The sequence below is a fragment of the Bacillus rossius genome, chromosome 17 (assembly GCF_032445375.1).
Source record: "Bacillus rossius redtenbacheri isolate Brsri chromosome 17, Brsri_v3, whole genome shotgun sequence".
NCBI lineage: Eukaryota > Metazoa > Arthropoda > Insecta > Phasmatodea > Bacillidae > Bacillus > Bacillus rossius.
Window position 1 is genome coordinate 21172805 of NC_086344.1, and position 20069 is coordinate 21192873.

General features: G+C 38.4%; 1 protein-coding gene across 1 annotated transcript in view; it reads right to left on the reverse strand.

The window, feature by feature from the left end:
* LOC134540878 (annulin) overlaps nt 1-20069 on the reverse strand; it is a 166384-nt gene that overhangs the window by 66941 nt on the left and 79374 nt on the right. Inside the window, exon 2 of the mRNA XM_063383902.1 lies at nt 3636-3860. Within this exon, the coding sequence (XP_063239972.1) occupies nt 3636-3860 (225 nt within the window). The remainder of the gene's footprint in view (nt 1-3635; nt 3861-20069) is intronic.

Below are 20069 nucleotides of genomic sequence, written 5' to 3' on the forward strand. Positions count from 1 at the left end.
AGCTACATTAAAATAAACAGAGAAATATAAATATATATAAATAAACCCGAGGTTGGCCGAAGGTGAATATTCGGGCGTGTTCGGGCAGGGACAGAACTTGATGGACATCTTAGGCTTCCCTTCCGTCACACTCAAATTTCCGCTTCCAACAACTTCCAAAATGTTGGGTGAAATAATGATGGAGGGTCATGACGTCACTGAAAAACGTCACTGGCGCAACCCTCTTTGTTTGACGAGTTGGATGACTCGTATTCCCATCAAATGTATTTTTCCTACAGGAAAAATTCTAAAACATGTCGGATGTTGGCTGCAATCAGCCAATTAAAAACGCCCCTATCGAAAACGGGGAATGACATCCGTTTCCATCACAACGAATCTTTAAAAAGGCGATCAACACATGGCTGATAAAGAGGTTATAAAAAAATGATATCGTATGCGAAATGATTTTATGTGTGAAAAGGAATTTTTTTTCGATAACTTCAAAAAATAACTTGACATTTATATTTTTAAGTAAAAAATATTGTGGATTGAAATTATACATGTTAAAAAAAAATTTCATGCACAAATATCAATACAATATCAAAAATCCCATCTAGCATTATTTGATTTTAAATTATATTAAAATCGAAAAGCTAGCTTAGACCAAAAATAAACTTTGATAATGTAACACGATTTAAAACATATTTGAGGTTATCTGTCCAAATCTATTTAATGGAGAAAATTGGAAGCCATTTTCCGTCCAATACTATTCCTCTAACTCTATTGTCAAATATAGTTGGTGTCAAATATTTGACAGTGTGGCAGGACATTTAGAGAAGGGCGGGTTGGGGTAGGGATGGAAAAATATTTATAAACATATCGATAAAACGGCTTGATATCGATATCCTATATCATGTTATCAAAATATCAAAACTTTTACCCTTGATTTGCTTATTATTAGTGATAGGTCAAATTCCCAATTTTCTCGAATTAAAATCTCGAATATTCCCCTCGAATTTAAATCTAGATGTCAAGGGTAAAAATGAAATAATTTAATAATATAAATGAAAAAAATATTGTTGAAACATTCTACCTTTTAAGGCCTGTTCTATAATGGAACGTTAACGAAGTCGGATCACTTAAACGGAGACGGATATCTCGGAACAGAGTTTATACAATGGCTCGCAGACGGAAACTGATCCGTATAGATCAACTCAGCAATGCTGAGCTCTTCCGTTTACGTTGCTCCGTGCGGCCAATAGAAGCCGAGTACTTGACTGCCGTGGTAGCCATGTTTGTTTATGTTATAACTACGTTAAAAAAATTTTCGAGCACAAGGATATCTAGTGAGTGTTATGTTATTACTTTGTGATTCATTTTTGACGTCACAACGTCTAATAAATCGATGAACGCCGGCTGCACGCACTAAAAAGTGTCCCGTAATGCACATTGTCCCGTTACGCTGTGTCCCGTTACGCCCATTGTACGCTTGCGCCGCATCTACCTCTCTTCCACTCGATTGGAACAACCATTGATTTGACTTTTTCGAGGCACATTAAACTTGAAACACTCCCATTCGTTTCCTACTTTTCCTATCATCGTCCTATCCTTAACAGAATAGCACAGATTGGAAGAAGTTAAAAAGCAAAAATGTATAAAAGTTATAGTTAAAATAATCTCTTCGTTAAAGTAATAAACATATTTGAATTAATGGGTGCAAATTAAAGTAAATTTATCAATTAAATTGTAGATTTCATTTCACTCCTTCTTTGTATCTATACAAAATAGTGATATAATTCAATAAAAATGATTAAATTTTATTCATAAAAGTATGCAATCATTTCATCAATGTTTTGTTATGACGTTGTCACGTTAAACTATCGTCCGTAAACCGACTTTACAAACAACCAATTTTTTTATTATGAAAGTGCATTCTGCCCGTGCGTAACCTATTTTATAATTTAAATAATTATTTTCGTAACCTTGAAATGCAATCTCATTGGTTGTCACTTGTTACGTTTCCGTGCATTGTGGAAGCAGCAGTCGCGATGATGAAATGTTTCGAGAGATCCATCCGTTTACGTGATCCGTCTCCGTTTCCGTGTCGTTGAGAAAGGGCCTAAAATGTTTGCTTCACGAACTAAGTTTCGAGAATCCATAGATATTGTAATTTTATTTATATAATTTAAAAGTACGATGTCTTGGGGAATGGTAACAGACCTAGTAAACTGCAGTGGTTATCAGTGTAGAATTTATTAATATGCTATATTTCTTCCAAAGCTTTCTTCAAATCATTTTCCTCGAATAACAAATCCTTTGAATGCCAAGGTTTTGATGGTATCTGAGGATTTGAGGATTTGATTGGCCCATCTCTACTTTTTATGAAATTGTTATTTATGTGTAAGTAATATTTAGTTCGTGATATGTTTAAGCTTTCATAATGCAATTAATTACCTAATACAAGTAAAGTTCTTAAGAACAAAAGCCAAATTAGTTTTTGCTTAGTAACATTTAAAACATAATAACGGTAAAATTAATGTGTAATATCTGTTGAAAATATATGTGGCAAAACAACAAATGCAAAGAAATATCGAGTTGATAAATTCACAGATATCCCTTAAATAAAAGTAATTATGAAAAATTACGACAAATCAACACTGCTTGTGTGACCGAGAATTAAGGGCCTCGGATAGCCTGAAAATGTGTTTTCAAGCAGATCTTTTACCTAATTTCCCCTGGGAGTACCACGCCGCGCTTAAGTTGTTCCACGCCATCCATAAACATGCATAAGAAAAAACATGAAGGACAATGCATGCCAAGGCGTTAAGAGTTTACATTCCAGGGGGAATTGAAGGAAAAGGCATAGTGGAGATTGGATAGCGTACCTTCCAGGGAGAACGTGAAGGGCAATTCATTCCAGAGGGTGGAGGTATTACATTCGAAGTAAACGTAAATAAGAAGGCATTGTGGAGGTTGTGCAGCGTACCTTCCGAGGAGATCACGAAGGGCAATTCATGCTCCAGGGTGAAGAGATTAAATTCCAGGTAAATATTAAGGACAAAGCATAATGGAGATTGGATAGCGTACCTTCCCGGGAGAACATAATAGGGAAATTCATGCCAGAGGGTCGAGAGATTACATTCGAGATAAACGTAAATAATAAATCATTGTGGAGGTTGTGCAGCGTACCTTCCGAAGAGATCACGAAGGGCAAAGCATGTCGGATAATGGAGAGATTAAATTCCTGGTAAACATGAAGGACAAGGCATAGTGGAGATTGGATAGCGTACCTTCCAGGAAGAACATGAAGGAGAAGGCATAGTGGAGATTGGATAGCGTACCTTCCGGGAAGAACATGAAGGGCAAGGTACGCCAGAGGGTGGAGAGAACATAAAGGACAAGGCATCGAGGAGGGTGGATGGCTTACCTTATAGGGAGAACATGAACGACAAGGCATAGTGGAGATTGGATAGCGTACCTTCCAGGAAGAACATGAAGGGCAATGTATGCCAGAGGGTGGAGAGATCACATTGAAGGAGAAGGCATCGAGGAGGGTGGATGGCTTACCTTCCAGGGAGAACATGAAGGGCAATGTATGCCAGAGGGTGGAGAGATCACATTGAAGGACAAGTCATCGAGGAGGGTGGATGGCTTACCTTCCAGGGAGAATATGAAGGACATGGCGTCGTGGCGGTCGTCGTAGGGCCGGCTGAGCGTGATGCGCACCAGGAAGGGCTGGCCGCGACGAACCACCAGCCTGGGGTCCTTGTCTCGCTCCATCAGCTCGAACTGCTCGGTGTGGTGCGCCGGCCCGTTGTCGGCCAGACACAGGTCCACCTCCTTCACCGACACCACCTCCTGGGCCTGCCCCTCCGCCACGCCTGCGACACAAGACACACCGCTCATGCTAGAGGAACGTGCTTCGGCTGATTCATCCATGTCTGGCGTCCCTATCCCAATGATGTTTAGACACAGTTAAGAGGCAACACTTATGTTGCAGTCGACAGGTAAACATACAGTGACTGAATGATTAGTCAAGCTGAATCATTAGTCAGGATGTCTCCGATGATCGGAGCAAGTTCAACCGGGGTCTCTATACCGATGACGTTCAGACACAGTAAAGAGGCAACACTTTTGTTGCAGTCGACGGGTAAACATACGGTGTCTGAGTGAATTGTCACACTGAATCATAAGTCAGGATGTCTCCGATGATCGGAGCAAGTTCATCTGGGGTCTCTATTCCGATGACGTTTAGACACAGTTAAGAGGAAACACTTTCATTGCAGTCGACGGGTAAACATACAGTGACTGAATGATTAATCATGCTGAATCATTAGTCAGGATGTCTCCGATGATCGGAGCAAGTTCAACTGGGGTCTCTATCCCGATGATGTTTAGACACAGTAAAGAGGCATCACTTTTGTTGTAGTCGACGGGTAAACATACGGTGACTGAGTGAATAGTCACACTGAATCATTAGTCAGGATGTCTCCGATGATCGGAGCAAGTTCATCTGGGGTCTCTAGCTTGATGATGTCTTGGAAACATTGAGAGGGCGACACTTTTTTTGTAGCAAATGGGTAAAGGTAGAGTGAATTAATAAATCATGGCTAGAGGCACAAGGTTTATGATGATTCGCCCAGCAGGTTGTCTCCGATGCTTGGAGCAAGTTCATCTGGGGTCCCCACCTCAATGAAGTTTGGATACAAGTGAGAGACAACACTTCTCTTGTAGTCGACGGGTGAAGTTAGGGGATGTGCAATATTGGTGCTGTTTCATCCAGTTATGTTGTATTCAATGCTTGGAGCAAGCCAGTCTGTGGTCCCTATCTCAATGACTTTTGGACATGGTGAGAGGCGACACTTCTCTGGTAGTCGAACGGTAAAGCCTCTATAGCTAGAGGCACCGAGTTTGTGCTTATTCATACAGTAGGTTGTCTCCGATGTTTGGTGCTACCCTTTTTGTGTTTCCTTTTTCCCAGCGAAGTTTTGACACAGTGAGACATGACACATCTCAGGCATTAGCCTAGGAGAGCAAGGAGGTGTTTCATAGCCCCTCCCTCTTTTCTGGTTTATGGGTTCTCTGGGTTGCTGTGGCATTTCAGGGCGAAATGATAGGTTGCTTTAAGCGCGAAAAATTATCAGGAGTGGGGCATTTAACCTGAGAAAACTGACTTGTTGGTGAAACTGCGTGGAAATGGTGTAGCAAATCAACAATGTGTTCATAATCAAGTAAAACTGGGCAGGAAAGGACCTGAAGTTGTAGCAAAGCAGTCTTGATGCACATAAGCACTATCGGTTACAGAACAAAGTGTTGCCAAGTCCAAAATTTTGCAGCCGAGTTAGCTACATATATTTTGGTACTACTGTTTTTTTGATACCCCTCGAACAAAAATAAGAATAAATTGCCTATAAAAATGTGAACCGGTGTGACCTAAACATCTACGGTCTTAAGGGGCCCACCTCGTCAGGGGTGTGTGTGTGTTAGTGAGGCGGGATGATAAGTGCGACACTCGTTGATATTTCTAGCGCGCTATAGCCTCTAAGCGCACGGCTCTGAACTGGCGCGCAGTCTTCTCGCGATCACAGAATAACTGTGAAATTTGAGCGGTGACCGTAATATTATGTGGCCGAGAAATTAAGATAAATGTGTGATGCAAGTCCCTTAAGTGCTTTCAAGAATCTTTACTGGTTGTTTTACGCCTAAAAATTACTCTGAAAACATGCGTTTTTAGCCATTTTAACTCTTCTAAAAATACAGTTTAAAAACTTAATCCGAAATAAAAAGTACTTTTCAGCCCTCATTGAACTCTTAAATTCTTTTCGTAAGCAGACCCCACTCGGATATCTTGAGTAGTTTTTGAATCGCGTTGTTTTTCCTGAAGCTCTACACACCGTATGTGTTCCCGGGCAGGCGGGGGCCTTAACAATGGCACAACGTCTCATCAACATCAGGGGGCATTAGAGATGATGAAGGGCGACGGGATAAGCAAGTGACATTAACGGATTAGGAAGGTGGGAGATAGAAGCATTCAGAGATAACCCACCGGATGACGACAACGTCCGCCATGTTTCCCACTTGCGAAAACGTCGGGCCTACACCCGCATCGCCATTGTGGGAGGTGAGTAATTTATTTATTTATTTAAATTTGTTACATGCCCACCGACAGTCTTGAGACTTTAGAGGTGGGCACGACAAACTGAACAATAAACCACCTGCTTAAAGAGGTAGTATCCTGAACTATTTTTCTTCTCACAAAAGGGAGGCAGATATTTGTGAAATTCACTTCGGATTGAGACTGCGTGTATTGGTAGTATACCTTCAGGGTGTTCACCCCTTAAAACAATAAAGGGCGCTGGTCAGCCAATTCCGAGAAAAAAAAACTCCTTTGAAAGTTTAAGCACAGTTTATATACTAGTTAAATTTCATGCTAGCCAACGGCTTAGCGGCCTAGGTGGTGAAGTACTTGCTTTTAGCTCAGACGTTCGGGTTTCTAATCTCGCTTATGGTCACGTTTATTTTAATTATTAGTTTATTTTTAATAAATCAATAAATTTACAATAAATTAATTTTTTTTAAATTTACATATTTTTTCATACTTAAATAACAGTAATTATTCAATAATTCAAACATATAAAAATGGTAATAATAACAGCTATATATATGCTTGCAATAATTTAAATGTTAGAATTTTTTATTAATAAATTTCATTCACACATTTTGTTTCACAAATTTCAATAGGTATGATAAAAATCATTTTAAAAAAATGGAAATAAATTTTTGGCATCTTGAACAATTAATAAAACATCATTGTGTACATTAACAATGTTTTAAAAGTATATCTGATGTAAATCATACATTTTATTCATTCAAGAATAAACTGGCACGTTTGTTCAGAGTTTCCAGAAAAATAAGAATGATCAAACTGCAGAATAAGTTGAAAAATAAGTTAGCAAGCAAAATAAATTAGTTAAACTATTACCCTTTGCAATAGTAACCATAGAAACTGATATAAACTCAACTGCTCACAGTCAGATCGTGTCGAAACCGGTTTCAACCAAATATTTTCAAACTTTTAATTATATTTTAATGTCAACAGTTATTATAAATACCATTTATAAATATTTAACCCGTTATTATTTTATATTCGAAATATTGAATTATAACTGTAATTTAATAATCAAGTAGTATCCACAAAATAATTTTTTTATAATTTAAATAAAATTATTTTATTTTATTTAATTATGTTGTTTAACAGTAGATTTATTAAAAAAATATTAAATTATTAAAAGAAAGGTTGACCGTCAGCGATATTCGAAACCCCAGGCAAGTAAGTAAGTTATCACTAGGCAAGTGTGCCTTTGCTGGCATTAAATTTAACTGACATATAAACAGTGCTTAAATTTTCAAACGCTGGTTTCTCGGAATGAGCCGGCCAGTGCACTTTATTATCGAAAGTGGTGAACACACTTAAGGTATTCTACTAATAACCAAGTTTCATCCCGAAGTTAAATTCCTAAATCATGCCCTCCCCTTATATTTCGTGTTTTTATTATTATTTTTAAGAATTCATAAAGAGGATATAGTTTATGGTATTAAAATAGTTATAACAATTTAATGGGTACTATTTACAAGTTCTGAAAACCTAAAAGTGCAATTTATATTTTAAATCCCAGCATAAATTGTATGAGATCTTGTGTTGTACAATTTTGAATTTATTTTTCAAAAATAGGTTTTGTCGTTAATTTCTTGATTTTTATATATATATTTATGAATAAATGTTTAGTTAAAAACTTGTTACCTTTTAGTTCTTAAAAAAATCATTGAACGAAGACTTAATAAATTGATAAAACTTTCATAACACAATAAAGAAAGTTTTATTATGAATTAATTTAAAATAATTAGCAAACACACGCAAATATGAACGCAACATAATTAACTATACTGCTGAGGAGGAAAAATGGATGCGACGATGCATGTTTAAAGTAAAACTTCACACTTAAAAATATATTTGAAAGATCTAAAAAATATTCAATAATTCAATGGAACAATAATACTAAAAATCAAAGTACACAATAACGTAATAAAAATAACACACTAAGAACACGTTATCAGTATTGGAAATTTCTATTCAATTTTTCATAGTTATAGTTGATTTTTTATTTAATTTTTAAAGACAAAACAATGCCGTTGCCAGGGAACGAAAAATCCAACACTGTAGCGTCGCTTCAATAACGCTTGCCCAGGAGTGAGGAGTGGGGTGCTCGATATTCCCCTTTCCCTCTCTAGGTTGCGCTATGATGGCATTCATCACCTTGACTTAACCCTATTGGCTTCTAAGACGTTTCACTGTTAAAAAAATATGCGCGAGTCTTTCAGTAATTGCCTGAGATGCGTAACATCAAACCTCGGTAAAGAGCAAATTAATGTGTTCTCATGTTGAAAAAAAAACTTATAATACAAAATTTGGACATGGACGTTATAATAGAATTCTTTAAAATACTAACAAACGTGATGAATATATGCAAACTGTGTTTTCAACTGCATTTCTGGACGCTAATCACACGTAGTTTCCGCACCCGCCGCAATAATTCGCTGCCGGAGCAGCTACGTCGACTATAGTATCATTCCATTTGCAGAAATTTAAAACTATATATAACTAAACGGCTCCGATAAAAAGCAAAAAAGACTTTTAAAAATACTAAACTCCATCTTTGGACCTGCTTTTCGATCAAATATTGTATTAAAAATACTACCCATCTTGTTGAAATTTATGAAACAGTTAATACTATTAAGTTTCCTTTTGTCTTTGTGAACTTTGGTTCCGCGCCATCCGCCACAGATGGCAGCACCGTGGTTACACATTTCCGTTACATGCGACTTCCGTTCCATTCACGAAGTTCCTATTACTGAATGCCGTATACCGAGAGATAAGATGGTACACATTAAAAAAAAACTAACTCTACCAGCAGTTGGTGATGTATTGGGGATTTTTCTCCACACAGACGTTCCTTTGAACGAAGTCGAAGTCGCGGTGTCATGAGGTCAAGTAATCAAGTGTCGCTCTAGACACAGCGTTCAAGAGGTCAAGAGACTGGGGCACCCACTGCCACAGCAACATCTCTCTCTCTCTCTCTCTCTCTCTCTCTCTCTCTCTCTCTCTCTACCCCACCCCTCCCCCGCATTAAAGCGGCTATGAAGACGGAGGTAACAAAAATAATCTCTTTTTGACGTGACAACGTCTAATAAATCGATGAACGCCGGCTGCACGCACGAAAAATTGTCCCGTTACGCACATTGTCCCGTTACGCTGTGTCCCGTTACTCTCATTGTACACTTGCGCCACATCTATCTCTCTTCCACTCGATTGGAACAACCATCGATTTGACTTTTTCGAGGCACATTAAACTTGAAACACTCCCATTCGTTTCCTACTTTTCCTATCATCGTCCTATCCTTAACAGAATAACACAGATTGGAAGAAGTTAAATAGCAAACATGTATAAAAGTTATAGTTAAAATAATCTCTTCGTTAAAGTAATAAACATATTTGAATAATGAGTGCAAATAAAAGTACATTTATGAATTAAATTGTAGATTTCATTTCACTCCTTTGTATCCATACAAAATAGTGATAATTCAATAAAAATGATTCAATTATTATTCATAAAAGTATGCAATCATTTCATCAATGTTTTGTTATGACGTTGTCACGTTAAACTATCGTCCGTAAACCGACTTTACAGACAACCAATTTTTTTTATACTCTTCAATTGTGACCTTGAACCAGAATTCTTCAACGCTTACAGTTGACCCTATTACATTTTTTAAGTGGGGCATTCTTTTATGGACATACAGTATATAAATCTTTGTGATAAGGCTTCTTTTTTTTTAAGAGCGACCGAAGAAGTTCGGTACTGTTCTGGTGGTGGCTCTAATTCCTGTGAACTCCGCGAAGAAGGATAAAAAAAACAGAGGGGAGGGGGAAAAAAGCTAGAAGAGATTTAGAATGATGTGGGTCGCGTGGTAATCCCTCACTCCTACCGCTCCAGACATATATATGTGTGTGTGTGTATAATTTTTTTTCCCCTTTGTCGGCCATTCCTTTCTCGGGAATTCGTTATCAAAGAGGTCCCGTTGTGCGGAAGGCTACAGTAGAGGAAGGAGGTCTTCAAAAAGATGGTGCGCGCTCCCGCATGTCTTCCAGAGGGCTTCAGACCTCGTTCCCGACATGAGGAATGTTGGACAGCTGTCACGCCAGCGATGCGGGTTCTGTCTGTGTGGTTCCCTCCTGACCCCGCTCTGGCGCGAGGGGAAGATTTTTTCGTAATCCCGTTTTTGTAGTTTTCTTCTACAGACATACATGTGCATAGCAATGGCGTATGTCCAAAAGCTTACATCAAGTCATGCACTCCCACTGCACAAATCTTTCAAAGATAATATCAATGCCCGGTATGGACCCGGTATGCATATTTCTCTGAGGAAGTTGGAAAAGAAAATGATTGATCTATCACAATGTTCCAATAACTTGACTTTTCTCTGTAAATGTCGCAGTAAGGGAGTCATTCCTAGGGGACTCACAGTCAAATTCCCGGTCAACAGCAAACAGGCTCAACAAATAACCCGGAAAGCCAGCGAAAAGCTACTGAGAGAAAGAATTGCCGTATATCACTGTCAAAAATCACATTTGAACAATGAAATTTCGGCACTACACTTGAAAATCAGTCCATCCTTAATACTAAAGATTTCAATTGCATTTATCAGTCCATCACGAATCTTGTCCAAAAGAAGTCTCGACAGTGCAAAGAGAAGCAAAAAGATAAATTAGCCAAACTGACGAGTATGGTGAATACAAAAACACACACCCCACAACACAGAAAAGTATCCCAAACTCATTCGCCACTTAAAAACATTTCTCGTGTTTCGAGCACGTTTCTGATGTGTAAGCATCTCACCTCTCGGTACAAGGCATTCGGCAGGAGTGTGTAGTTAAGTGAGTGGGGAAACGGAAGTTTTATCTGGAACGGAAATGTGTAACCACGGTGCTGTCATCTGTGGAGAATGGCGCGAAACAAAAAGTTCGTAATCCAAATCAGGTCCGAAACGAGGGTTTAGTTTTTTTTTTTCCTCTTGAGTCTCTTTCGCTTTTACCGGAGCCGTTTCATTACGTAGTTTTAAAATTTTCGCTCTGCAAATCGAATGCTTCGACAGTCGAAGTAGCTGCTACGGCAACGAATTCTAGCGGCGGGTGCGTATACTACGTGTGATTTGCGTCCAGAAATGTAGTTGAATATACTATTTGCGTATGTTGATCACGCTCGGCATTATTTTGAAGAATATTCTACGTTAAACTTCGTGCCCGAGTTTCTTATTATTAGTTTATTTGCAACTTTATAACATATGAATTCGCTCGTTACCAAGGTGAGATATAACACATCTCTGGCGAGTAGGTACTGAAAGACTCACCCACCTTAAGAAAAAATTGGTTGTCTGTAAAGTCAGTTTACGGACGATAGTTTAACGCGACAACGTCATTACAAAACACTGATAAAATGATTGCATACGTTTATGAATAAAATTGAATCTTTTTTATTGAATTATCACTATTTTGTATGGATACAAAGAAGGAGTGAAATGAAATCTACAATTTAATTGATAAATTTACTTTTATTTTCACTCATTAATTCAAGAATGTTTATTACTTTAACGAACAGATTATTTTAACTATAACTTTTGTACATGTTTGCTATTTAACTTCTTCCAATCTGTGTTATTCTGTTAAGGATAGGACGATGATAGGAAAAGTAGGAAACGAATGGGAGTGTTTCAAGGATGATGTGAAGGAAAATGGCTTACCCAACACCAAGATACAGTCAAAAATAATATATTTGCGCCACGGACTCTGCAGCAATGCTAGGAGGAACGGGTTAGCAAAGAGCAATGAAAATGTTACATTGAAATGCATGAAAACAGATTTACGCCACGGACTCGGTCGCAATGCTAGGAGGTTCAGGTTATAAAAGAGCAATATAAAATGAGCGTAACAGGACACAGCGAAACGGGACAATGTGCGTAACGGGACACTTTTTCGTGCGTGCAGCCGGCGTTCATCGATTTATTAGATGTTGTCACGTCATAAAACTTAAATATTGGTTGACTAATAATGTATTATATCACCCCATTAAGGCCCCTCCCCTTCTCGGGCACATATACGAAGAACAGCTTCAGAAGAAATCACGCGATTTGGAAACTGCTCAAGATATCAGAAGAGGGTATGTTCATAAAAGCATTTAAGAATACGCTGAGGGCGAATAAATGCAGGTACAGATTCTTGAAAGCACTGTAAGTTCTTGCATTACACCTCCAACTATATTTGACACTAGAGTTGGAAGGGTTGTAATGAATGGACAATGGCTTCCAATTTGCTCTATAAAATTAATTTGGACAGATAACCAAGAAAAAAATTTTATTTATATTTTTTCACACTACCAAAGTTTTAATGTTTAGTGTGAACTGTCTCAAAACGTTTCTATTTAAATCTCCTTTTGAAATTAAATAATGCTTCACAGTGCTGGATGAATTTTTTTTGAACTTACGCTATTTTTCCCTTATTTAATTTTTTTTAAATAAATTTAATTTTTTTAAATAAATTTAATTTTTTTAAATAAATTTAAATTTAACTCTATTTAATAATATTCGTTGTCTAATAAAATAAAAATTTCAGTGATTTTTAAAGTTTTAGAAACATAAATTACACTTAACACATATAATTATTTCGGTAACGACATTCATATTAACATTATTTTAATAATTTCACTTTTATAACCTCTTTAATGACCCTTTTTTTATTTTCACCATTTGTAGTGACAGAAAAAAGGATGTGCACGATTTCGATTGGCTGATTGTATCTTAATATCCAAAAAAAATTTAAAACCGTCCTACGTGCAAAATATTTTACGAAAAATCAGAAGAAACAAAGTTATAAGTTTTCACTTCTGTCGGTGCGGCGCAAGCGTATAATGAGCGTAACGTGACACAGCGTAACGGAACAATGAGCGTAACGGGACACAGCGTAACGGAACAATCTGAGTAACGGGACACTTTTTTGTGCTTGCAGCCGGCGTTCATCGATTTATTAGACGTCACGTCAAAAAACATAGATGCGCTAGTGACGTTTATGGTGACGTCATGACCGCCCAACATTGACACAGAGTTTTTGAAGGTGTTGGAAGCGAGAATTCGAACGTGTGGCACGGGCCTCAAACACAGATGCGCCCGAGAAGAAAGGTCGGCGCCCTGTGGACTGATTTCCAGCGGGACAGAGCGCCCGCTAAATTTAGCGAGCTGGGAGGAAGTCTTTCCCCCACCCTTCGCGGTCGTATCGACAAATCCGGCGTATCGCGTCACGAGCAACGCCTACGCCGTTACGACCAAGGCCCATTCTACAATGGCACGGAAGCGGAGAGCTGATCTCGTTTGCAGAAACGAATCTCCGGGAAAACTTTTCACTATCGCGTTCACTATCTGCTTTCACGATGCACGGAAACGTAACAAATGACAGCCAGTGAGATTGCATTTAGAGGTTACGAAATATTAATTCAATTTTATAAATATAAATTATACTTCAAGACCATAGCACCGGCAGAAATTACAAGTAAACCACAAAGTCAAAATTGAACGCCTAGATATTCTTGCATTTGAGACCATTTTTTAACGTATTTATAACGTAAACAAACATGGCTACCACGGGAGTCAAGTACTCGGCTTCTATTGGTCGCACGGAGCGACGTAAACGGAAGAGATCAGCATTGCCGAGATAATGCTTTCTGTACTATATGTACCGTGAGATCCGACACCATTTGCGTGTCATTATCATTGCAGAACAGGGTAAGGCCTAGTACAGGTAGAGCGCTTTAACGTGTGTTAGAACTAACGTGGGATACCCAGGTTTAGAGGTGAGTGTGCGAAGGTCAATGCGCGTTTACTACTCAACGCCGGTTCTAACGCATGTTGCGGTATTGCCCCCTCCTGAAGCTAAAGTCACGATGCCACGACATTGTCGCAACACGACAAATCCCATTATACGTCTTACACCGTTCCAACACTACTGAGTTAACAGCGTAGGGTCATCATGCCACGACAACATTATAACACGACTAACTCTAATAGAGCTGTCGGCAAATCTTCATTAGCACAGATGAAAAGATTTTTTTTTGAAACCAACAAATATTTGTTTATATATTTATGGAAAAAGAAATATTAACTAGGTGTAACAACATATTGTGCTGGTTTAGCAAATTACAGTTGATTTGACAAAAACGTTTTTCTGGGTCAATACAATTTTTCCTACTGGAAAATTTTTGTTTGAATCAACCAAATATATTTATTTTACCATATACATGCAAATATTTATTTGAGGAAAACAATTCTTTCTTTCAGAGTGCCAAATACGTCCTAAAAATGCATAATAGAATGCGCTGAAAACAGCTTAGGCCCTATAAAATCGTTTATTTCCTGTTGATAGTTGAAGTACATAATAATATAACACTTAGTTGTCTCTGGGACTAAGTGAAGTTAGGTTTATTTTAGATACAAGGAAGCTAGATACAGATACGTTAGTAAGGAACAGAATAATAATTCCGCTGTAGCTATGCGAAGAATAAAAAAATGTACTAAACAATTGAAGTCATAATAAAAAAGTGAAAAATTTACTCAAACGTAAAACTATATTTAGTTTTTTCAGCATAACGATATACCAAGTTAGATAAATCTTTCTGAAGTTTAGTTTTGAAAGGTTTCCGTTTTGTTTTCGTCGTGCCCTCGTGCAGCTCGAAACGACGACGTTTTAAAATGAATTAACTTCTTGTTGGCTTTTGGGGCGCGTATTTCATCGAGTTGACGTCCCAGAAACCTTGTATAGGATGTCCATAAAAGAATTTCCCAGTTTCAATGGTATGTTATAAAAGTTTCCTTTAGACTATTTACAACAAATCATGCATTAAATTTTTGTTAAAAAATGTTTAATGTGTGCAGCGTTAGTTATACGGCACACATCCAACCTAGAGTCCAATTCTTCCCACACTTTGGTTGACAAGTCCGAAGTCTTCAATTCTGTGTCTCACCTTTGGCAAAACATCAGGAAGAGGCAGAACGTAGACAAGATCTTTAATAAATCCTGAAAACGGGGGAAAAAAAATCTCATCGTAGTTTGTCAGGTGAAAGTGGAGTCCAGCGAAAAAAGAGCTCTGTCGTCTCGAATAGCTTATACCTTCGGCGGATGTATTCGCCACATTGTGGATCACAATTAAACTTTAAACGTAACGATCGTTTAACTGAAATTACAGATTCACTCTTATCAAATTGCATAACACAAAAAAAAACTGTTGCGCTCAGGCACCGCCATTTTGCGTAGGTGGCGCTGCAAGCGAGAAAACAACAAAGCAGTTACTCGCGCATGCGATTGTCTAAAATAGTTTTTGAGTTTCTCTTTGAATTGTGAACTTGAGCCAACACTCTGCAACGCTTACAGTTGATACTATTAGAATTTACAACTGGGGCGTTCTTTTATGGACGCACTGTACTCCACTGGCTACTGAGCGTGTGGTGGCTGACGTGGTATTGTGACTTGGAAAGCCTTCATTTCACAGACGAGAGAGCCACACCCGAAGTTCCCCGAAGTTCATGCTCGCTTTATTTTCCGTTCTATCTCATTGTATAAACCGGCGTGGCATTAAATTTTGCGGTCGATTAGGTTATGTTAGCTACATTATAAAAACTTTAAAACATTGTGGATGGTTGGTTATATTAGGTAAGTATAGCTACATTAAAAATACACTGTAAAATCATTTTATGGTTGCTTAGCAAATAAATTTTTAATATGTAGATATCCAGGGCTAGGAAACCGTTTACATGATTTCACAGTATCTTTAATGTAGCTATCCTAACCAAATCAACCGTCCACAATGTTTCAAAGTATTTATAATGTAGCTAATCTAACCTAATTTACCATTTATATCCCGCCTGGTCAGGTGTGTATGTGTGTCAGTGAGGCGGTATGATAAGCGCGACGCTCGCTGGTGCTTCTAGCGCGGTGTCTCCTCTGGACTGGCGCGCAGTCTTCTCGTCGTGCACAGGATAACTGTGAAATTTGAGCGGCGACCGTAACTATATGGCATAGAAATGAAGGTCAATGTGTGATGCAGATCCCGAAAGTGCTTTCAAGAATCTGTACTGGTTGTTGTACGCCTAAAAATTAGTCCGAAAACATTCGTTTTAGCCATTTTAACTTTTATAAAAACACAGTTTGAAAACTTTATCCGAAATCAAAAGTACTTTCCGGCCATCAGCGAACTCTTAAAATGCTTTTCGTGAGCAGACCCCACTCGGATATCTAGAGTAGTTTTGAAATCGCGTTTTTTTTTGTTTTTTTTCCTGAAGCTCTGCACACCGCGTATGTGCCCGGGTAGGCGGCGCCCTTAATGTAGGGCGAAGGGGTTGGGAGGAGAGAGACATACCCCCCATAAAACTTCCCCCTTCTTTATTTTGAACGCGGAGAGGGGGGGGAGCCTATTAATTCACTCGTAACGTGACGTCCGGTGAGCAGGCTGCATTACCCATTCGACGGCAGCCTGAAGAAAAAATAGAGAGTTTTAAGTGGTTGCGCACCTATACACAAGTGACACGGTTATAAAAAGAGCTACTTTCCCCCCCTCCCTTTTAAACAGAACACTCCTTTCTCTCTCTTTTTCTTTTTTTTTTTCTTTTTTTTTTTTTTTAGATGAGCCTACTATCCACTGAACCTGAGTCAGACGCCCGGATAAGCTGTATTCAAGCATCTTCGGAATATTTTTTTTGTGTAACAGCTTAGCTCTTGGTGTACGGTGTAGGAGTGATTTCGTGAAAATGGAACGGAAGTAGCATGGCACGGAAATGTGTATCCAAGGTGTTGCCATCTGTCGCGTACCAAAGATCACAAAGCCAAAGGGAAACTTTATTGTATTCATTTCTTAATGAATTTTAACATATTTTAATAAAATCTATTGTAAAAATAATTTCCAAAGCCGGGGCGAGTCTTTTAAGCTTTAATCGGAGCTGTTTTTTATGCAGTTTTTTGACGTTAGAACGTCTAATAAATCGATGAACGCCGGCTACACGCACGAAGAAGTGTCCCATTACGCACATTGTCCCGTTACGCTGTGTCCCGTTACGCTCATTGTACGCTTGCGCCCCATCTATCTCTCTTCCACTCGTTCAATAAAAATGATTCATTTTTATTCATTAAAGTATGCAATCATTTCATCAATGTTTTGTTATGACGTTGTCACGTTAAACTATCGTCCGTAAACCGACTTTACAGACGACCAATTTTTTTTAATTTTCTTTACGCAAATTGAATTATTCTTCGATAGTCGACGCAGTTGCTCCGGCAGTGAATTCTTGCGGCGGGTGCGGTAACTACTTAAGATTCGCGTCCAGAAATGTAGTTGATCAATACAATTTGCGTTTATCTATCACGCAAGACATTATTTTAAAGAATTCTACGTTATGTTTCGTGTATGAGTTTCGTATTATAAGTATATATGCATGGGGCGGTACGGGATTGACTTCCTGGGGTTTATTACTTCAGACATCGCATTATCTAGTGCATATTTCATTTTAACTCCGCCAGTGTATTATATGCAACATGAGAACACGTGAATTTACTCGTTCCTGATCAGGGCGGGCGCGTCCATATATAGGCGAACTAGGCAACCGCCTAGGGCGCCAAGTAGCTGGGGGCGGCGCAGCACGACACATAACAGTTGATATAATATGTTTAACGATTATTTAAACCAGATGAAAATGGATTTTTTTAACAGTTTGTAATGTTTATATTGATATGAGTAATTATTGAAAGTCCACGGTGACCTGTTTATGATTTGTAATAAGTAAAAAAGTAAAAGAAAAAAACACAAGCCTGCTTACATATGATTGTTGACAAAATCTTAGGCTTACGTGATGTATTTTGAGGCAAGGAAAATTTTTTTTTGGTGTGTCCGGCCAGGGGGGGGGGGGGGGGAGGGCGGCATTAAGGTTTTTCGCCTAGGGCGCCAATTTACCTTGCACCGGCCCTGTTCCTGATGTTACATGTTACACATCTCTGGCGAGTACTGGAATACTCGCTCACATTTGTTTTTCTTATTGTAACTGTAAGATGTATATCACGTCTAGAACATAAATATAATCATTGGAAAAAAAAAGTTTTTTTTTTCCAGTCTGGGAGGTTGTGGCCGGCAGGGCCACATTTTTACTTGTAATTTATTTTTGTTGCTGGTCTCTAGTTTTATATGGTTTTTTATTTCACGTATTTTTACGCCTTTTTTAATTAATGTTAATTTATCTGTAATTTTTTTTAATTATATTTGTTTCTGTTAATTAGTTATACGCCGTTTGGTAGCTATGGATTATGAGTTTAAGAACATCGATTGTGTTTCACGTAAATACCACTTGGCGAGCGCCCGGCGGTTGGCTGATGACGTCAGACATTCGGCTTGCCGGGAGTGAAAATCAGCTGGGGCCGCGTGGAGTGTGTGGCCAGCGACCGTGGAGGACAGAGCTATGTGACGGTGCGGACTGGTGTGCCGGACGGCAACGGGCGACGGAGAGTATTGGGATGGAGGCTCCACGCTGGGTGACAGGGCAATGGATTGCCCTGTGATACAGAAGTAATCAAGGTAAAGAGAGGCCGCGATTTTGATTTTTACCCTCGTGGTGCTGCACTGGTTTTTGGCAAACCTTGTGAACTGTGTATTTTCCCATACTAAATTTTATTTGGACGGAACTTTTATTAGCCTGTTTGGTGAAGAGGCCCATTTGTTTCACACGTTGTTCCAGTGTGGGATTTTTTAAAAAGGTCGCCCGTTTGCCTGTAGTTGTAATAAAAGTATAAGTTTGGAAGAAACGAACATTTTGCAATTTGTTTTTGAGACTTTGTCTTCGGAAGTTGCATACTTAAAGTTGGCTTTAGCTAATATAATCAGCTTGTGCAGTATTATTAAAAGTATGCGATCGGTATTGGACTACATGCGCACCCTGATGTTGGTTGGTGCGGCCATTCTACGTTTTTATGAAATCATTGGCAAGTTAATAAAGAAGTAAGACTTTGTTTGAAGTAGATGATAAATACTTCTGTGGTAACATAGTTATGTTACGTGAAGAGTTTTTGCTACATTTCCCTTTTTGATCATCGTTCACGCCTTTGTGAATTCGTACCTATGGCCCGGAGTGGCATTAGACTCTGGAGTTGGTGAGCAAGGTCAGGAAGCCAGCGCACGCCTAGGATATTGACTTTGTTTTTTGGCAAGTCTTTAGCAACGAACATCTGAAGAAAGACTAAACCGTTGATTGAGAGTTTAAGAACTTTATTTAAATAAATTTTTTGTACTTCAGTATTATTATTGTAGAACTTTTTATATATTTGTATTGATGGTGTTGTTTGATTTTTGGTATTAGGGCAGTCAGTTAAATTTGGTATTTTATAGTGGCCACGCCTCACGCCCTTATATATTTTTATACTTGTTGTTATCAGTATTTATATTTTTACGATTTTTTAAAGGTTATTGTTAGTATCGCAAATGGGGATAAGATGCTGTCATTATTAACGTCAGCTTTTGTAACTAAGCTTGTATGGTTATGTATAGTAAATACTATTTTTGCAAATTTCTATTTTTTAATACCATACGTCCAAAGTCTTGCCTCTTGTTTGTTTAATGGTTACTCTGCTATTATATCCTTTGAAGTTTTTGGCCTGACCCCTGGGCAGTGGTGTGGGGAATTTATATTGTTTAGCTTTTTATGCCTGGTTTTAATATTTATTTTTTCCCTTCGCGCCCAGAGTGAGTCGGGGACGCAACCCCTCTTCCAATTAAGGAGGAAGAAGGGTTACAAGGTTTTCGTACGTTTAGGTCATCCTACCTGAATTGAAAGATTGGTTAGGTTAGGTCTAAGACATCGATTAAAAAAAATTGGTTGTCTGTAAAGTCGGTTTACGGACGATAGTTTAACGTGACAACGTCATAACAAAACATTGATGAAATGATAGCATACTTTTA